At 29.0% G+C, this 6131-nt stretch overlaps 1 protein-coding gene and 1 long non-coding RNA gene across 2 annotated transcripts; one reads left to right on the top strand and one right to left on the bottom strand.

The window, feature by feature from the left end:
* Positions 1-973: 973 nt before the first annotated feature.
* Positions 974-3692, top strand: LOC148282954 (uncharacterized). Its single transcript, XM_088224243.1, has 4 exons — positions 974-1108; positions 1235-1279; positions 1697-1750; positions 1854-3692. Exon 4 carries the CDS (start codon positions 1977-1979, stop codon positions 2604-2606), a length of 630 nt encoding a protein of 209 aa, XP_088080369.1. The 5' UTR covers positions 974-1108; positions 1235-1279; positions 1697-1750; positions 1854-1976; the 3' UTR covers positions 2607-3692.
* A 324-nt stretch (positions 3693-4016) lies between these two features.
* Positions 4017-4899, bottom strand: LOC148282953 (uncharacterized). Its single transcript, XR_015821973.1, has 2 exons — positions 4664-4899; positions 4017-4335 (listed from the first exon to the last, which is right to left on the bottom strand). It is a non-coding gene; the product is annotated as an uncharacterized LOC148282953 (long non-coding RNA).
* Between the last annotated feature and the right edge of the window lie 1232 nt (positions 4900-6131).

The following is a 6131-nucleotide window of genomic DNA, read 5'->3' as shown; positions in this document are numbered from 1 at the left end:
CATAAATTTTTGTTAAATTTTCCTTTATTTCTACGTAAATTATGCAATCAGTAATACCATAAAAAATTTAAAAATTTTGAAATAGTTTAGTTAAATCTTTTTTTTATAGAACTGTATTTTTTTTAAATTTATTTTTTTATTTATATATAATTACTTTCAGACCGGCAGATTACGCAATTTCAAAATTTAGACTAAGCTTATTAATCTGGGATCTCAATAAAGACTAAGTATTGAACTTAAATTTTTAATAATGATTTGAAGATAATAAATTTAAAAAGGAGATGGCCGCGGCAGAATCTTATTTTTTTGTTTTTGAAAAGAAATATAAGCATTTTAAATCACATAAATTTTTCCTTTATTTCTACGTAAAATTATGCAATCAGTAACACCATAAAAAATTTTAAAATATTGAAATAGTTTAGTTAAAACCTTTTTTTATAGAACTGTATTTTTTTATTTTTTTTCAATACGATAATTCTAGTTGTAATATTTAATTTTAAACAATGTCTTATTTGGGTTTTTATTACATTCAGATCGGCCCTCAGAGCGGCCGCAGACGGACGTGTTTTCCGTGCTCAAAATTTTAATGCCTTTTTCAAAACAAAATTTAGTTCGAAACATATATTTTTTGTGTTCCTTCTAACACAATTTAAACCAGGATCAAAACCAAGTTATTTTTTGAATGAATAGTTTGTTCGAATTTGATAAATCATTCAAAAATGTAATTTCACGTCATATTCAAATAACAATTAACGGCGTCATTTTACTCGTACACAAAAACGGTCAAATTGCACATTTATCTAGGACATACCAGCACTCGGTAGGTACTATGTACAAAGTGTACACTAAACAGCCATATAATTATTACAATGTCGCGAACGCAGCCAACTTCATTGTGATGGTTTGACGTTTTGCTTAGCCGGCCTCAGACTAATAATATTTTCTATCAATCAGAATTACTTTATTATAGAAATCAAAGACGAGTGATACTTTAATCCATAAATTTGGAATATTTAGTGACCGATTTTATCATAACAATGCCGAAAAAACCAACGAAAAAACCAAACGAAAACTAAATCAATCCCAATTTCCAAAGGAGAAATGCAATGTAAGTTGGATTTGATTAATTTATTAGTATTAAAATTTAGAATACAAAGGACAGACATTTGATTTACATAAATCATTGTATCACCATTACAAATAAATGTAACAGTTTATTATTTGCTTATTTTAGGATTCAAAAAAGCTCAAATTAACTAAGGCCTGTGGAGAATACACTGTAAGTTATTGTCTTATTTACTTAGATAAATAAAATTCCTACAACATTTTACAAAACAATACTAAATGTACAAATAAGTTTGAATTTGGTAATGTATCCCTAAATAAAACACGTTTATTGAATTTTTATTTTACTTTATTTGTTTAAAAAGACCAGAGTTTATATTGTGACGCATTCCGTCGTTTGAAAATGTCCTAACAAGACGAAACGCGTCACAGTATACGCTCTTATATATTTAAAAAAATAAAGTACAATAATTAATTAAGTAATAAAGTACAAAGAATTCTACCAATTGTCTGCATTCACAATAAAAAAGTACAAATAATAATTATTATAACCCTTATTTTCTAAATATTGACTATCAATAAGTAGGGTTATATTTGCCTTTTGGGTAATATGCAAATTGAAATGTTTTAGGGTGTTCCAGCGAAATATCTTTCAACTGATATTCTAGAAGATGACGGTTGTCAGGTTAGTATTCATATCGAAGTAGGAATATTTTAAGTATTTACATTAAAATAGCTAATGAAATCTAAATTGGATTATGATTATTAATTAATCTGTATTATTTCAGGCGCAACAGCTAGTTCCAGAACTGCTAGCACAGCCATTACACCCCTTTAAGTTGGAAGGCAGGAGAGTTGTGGACATCCAGGAATTTTTCACTAAAATCCAGGAAATATTTTCTCATTCTTCCATGTTTGATTGCAAAGGAACGAATATGGTGATTGTGGATGAAAAGTTGCATGGCTTTAATTCTATGTTAAATTTAAAATGTAATATGTGTGGATTATGTTTTTCTGTAAATTGTTGCAAGGACAGATCGAATGAAATGAGTTTAAATGAATCGTTTGTGTCTGGAATATCGAGTATCGGTTCTGGATATAGTGGTTTGCAAGAGTTGACTGCTGCTGTTGGAATTCCTTGCATGAGTAAATGGAAGTATTTGAAGATCAATAAGAAAGTGTGTGAATGGTGGGATACTGCGAAACTAAAAGTTATGGAGGAGGCAACGAAAGAAGAGGGACAACTGGCTACTGCGAATGGTGAAATTGATGAAAATGGTAAACCAATGATAACTGTTGTGGCTGACGGGTGTTGGTCTAAGAGATCATACAAAACCAACTACTCGTCTAACTCGGGCGCAGCTTCTATAGTAGGGTTTCGTACGGGGAAAGTTCTATATATGGGTGTTTATAATAAATACTGTGTGATTTGTGCTAGAGCAACTAATAAGAATATTGAGGCACCAAAACATGAATGTTTTAAAAATTACTCAGGATCTTCAAGTGGTATGGAATCGGCGATCATTCTGAAAGAAATTTGATAGAAAGAAGAACGGTTTTACAATCAGATAGCGGGGAATGGTTAGAAAAGTGTAGAAATTTACTCACTGCGTCATGGTTTGGTAAAGTTTGTAAAAGAAGAATAGGAATTAGTTGTTCAGGGTTAGTTAGAAGTATGCCATATAGTAAATCGCTAAGTAATATTTTTTCTATTAAATATGGTCAGGATTATGAACTGACCGCATTAAACCAATTAAGCCTTTAAGAAAATATCAAATTTCAGAAGTGTGGGCTGTTTATTGATAGTGAATATTGTTTTCTAGGCGCCACACCAGATAACATTAGTACGGATCATGGCGGTATCATTATAGAAATAAAATGTCCATCGTCTGCTTCTAATATGACTATGACTGTTGAAACCGCCATCGACAGTGGTAAAATTAAGTTTTGGAAAAGAAATAGAAACCATACCGAGTATTATGTAAATCAGAATCACGATTGGTATTACCAAGTTCAAGGACAGTTGCATATTACTAAAAAAAATATATGTCTTTTTGGAGTGTGGACCGGAGCCCAACATAAAATTAAAATCTTTTTATTTAAACTGTTTGCTTCCAGAGCTTGTTGACCCCCGAGTTACACGATCCATGCCTATCAGAGATCCACCAAATGTTCTCGAGGCTATCGAAAACAAAAAAGTTGCCCCCAATAAAGTCATAAATTGTTAAAAAAAGCTGTTTAACGAAAACATCCCATCAACCAGTAAAAGTTAAATTATACTCACCAGTTTCAGAAAAATATTTACCTAAATCAGCTTAGAAATTCCGCCCTCTTTCAACTATAATGTTTTTTTTTTTTTAAATTTATGTAGATGTTGCTTTTATTATTTTTTTAATTTCTGTTTCCAGATACACAACTTTGATTGAACCTGTCCCCCCTAAATCAAGACCATTGTAACATGAAATATATTCTTAGTTCTTTTTCACAATGTATTTTTCATAAAATAACTAGCGATCTATTGTTATCAAAAATATTGGGATTCTTTACTGGTTCTTCCCAATAATATATATTTTTGAACCATTTGCACCTTAGTATTTTTTCAATAAAAATGAAATTTTCCTCCACAATTTGTTTATTTTTACTTACAAGCGGTCCCACGATCAATTTCTGGCAGGGTTAAGTGAAATATTTTTTTTATGTGTTTTTACGTTGCAATATTTAATTCTCCTTGGACTGGCACGGGACTGCAGGATTGATCATCTTACCTTCATGTTATATATTATTAAATACGCTGTATTTTGTTTTCAAATGCAATGCCTTATGCACCAATAGGTGATAGGGATGATGATCTATCCAAAATTCTATTTACTTCGAAAAGGTTTAAAACACTTGTATATATTTTTAAAATATTTTACGTCACTCTCACATAGGTGTAAAAATAGAAATAAAACTTTTATGTAAGTAATTTAGCATATTTATATTTTCTCAGTGCATATTAAAATAATCGCTTACAGTATTTTGTCAATACAAGGTTTCCACTCTATGCACAAAACTCTTAAAATGCTTGAATTACCGTTTTAGTTTTTTTCATGTAAGATTATGTAGACATCCTTTTAGTATTTTCTGAGTGGAATACATGCTTTACTATATAGAACTTGATACACAACTCTTAGATAGGTGATTAAATGTGCTTTTATAGGTTTTTAGTGTAAAAGTTGGTAGGCACCCTTTTGACTTTATTCTTTTGCATTATTCTTTTGTCTGTTGCACCTGGAATGAAATGTATTTATAAATTTTACGTAGATTAAATGCAATGCTTACCTTAATTGATAGTTATCATGGTTTTGAACTTAAATAGTAACTAAGAAAATAAAATCAATTAAAATAATATACACAATACATTCTTAACCTATAAAAATATTTTTAGGTATTTGGCCGAGTCTTTTATCATTATATGTTGTTAATTTTTTAGAATTTATCTACCATATTTTTCCAATTTTATTACGAAATACATGATCAAGTGCAAATTCAAAAAACTTATCAGTTTAAAGGAAAAATATTATAAAATGTCATACTGTCAAAAAATGTTTTTACTTACGTAATTTGATGAGATCAAATAATTTTTCTCTTGAAAACAATATTATGAAGTGCATTATTTTTTTGGCATTCACTTTAGTGACATGGTGCATTTTCATTAAAACATAACAGTGTTATCTGTCAACTTCGAAAATACAAATATCCATAATTACCCAGAAGCCAGAAATCAACATATGTCACAGATTATCCGATAGTTGTACAATTCTACATTATCTCTGCAGTACGCTAGTCAGGAGTGCTATTTATAGATTTTACCTATTAAATAATCACGCAAAAACTCTATCTATCTCTGTCTTTCTCATTTTGTCAAACAAAGTATGAAGAGTACGTAAAAATTGACGAACATACAATGTAACAGGATATTTTTTTTGATTGCTTTGTCTTGAAGCGGTATATTTTACGCATTCGGCGGCAAACCGTACGATTCAACTTACCGACTACAGCCTTAATATGTGAATTACATAAATATAAATACGTAAAATCTTGAAACTATTAACTGTAATCATTTTAAATTTTTTTTAAATTATTTATAATATTATAAAGTAATGCCTAGTAGGAAAAGACCCATGCTCAAGCAGACTACGTTTACGTTAATTGATATATGTCCATATACTGTATTTAAACATATAAACATACATACCCATACACACATACATACAGACCTATACATGCATACATACATATATTTATACATAAACACATACATATACGCGTACCCACATACCCAGACATACATATACATATGTACACACACACACACACACACACACACACACAAACACACACACACATATACATCCTTACATACACATCCATATATTTTTATACATTTTATCCTTCTAACTAACTCTTGTGCTCGGAGAGTGACTTACACTGTTATAGGAATTTATTTATTAGAATTCATAGTAAAATTTTGAATATACAAGTAGGTACATGAGAAAAAAAATTATCGGATAAAAAAAAAACAGAAAATAATAATACATAATTCTTATTAAAATTAAATGCAGTTTTTTTACTTGTTAAAAAATTTCTTTAAATTTACTTAAACTTTGTTTTTAAAGTCAGTGATCAAGATTTTTTGAAAACATCTACACCAATCATTCTTAAATTTTAACAAAATATTTTTTAACATATTTTTTAGTAATTGATTAAAGGTATTTTCTCACCAATGATATTTTTTTTTTCATGAACAATTTAAGGCCAAAATTTTGGTAAAAAGTGTTTTTTTAGAAGCCGCCATTTTATCAAAAAATATTATTTTGCTCATTCCTTCAAATAATTATAAAATTATACATTACTTTACCAAAATCCATTTGTTTTTTTTGTTTAAGATAATCCAATCCAAAAATATCGTGGTCACCGTAAGTCATTTTTTTAAAAGAGTTCCTGGAGATCAGCTTTTAAAATAATATTTTTTAGAAATAAATAAAGTTTAAATATAGTTAAAAATTATCATAATACGTGTACAT

This window comes from Micrasema longulum, unplaced genomic scaffold (assembly GCF_059751315.1).
Source record: "Micrasema longulum isolate JH-2025_06_02 unplaced genomic scaffold, ASM5975131v1 h1tg000274l, whole genome shotgun sequence".
Lineage (NCBI taxonomy): Eukaryota > Metazoa > Arthropoda > Insecta > Trichoptera > Brachycentridae > Micrasema > Micrasema longulum.
This window is presented reverse-complemented; position numbering and strand designations above follow the sequence as displayed.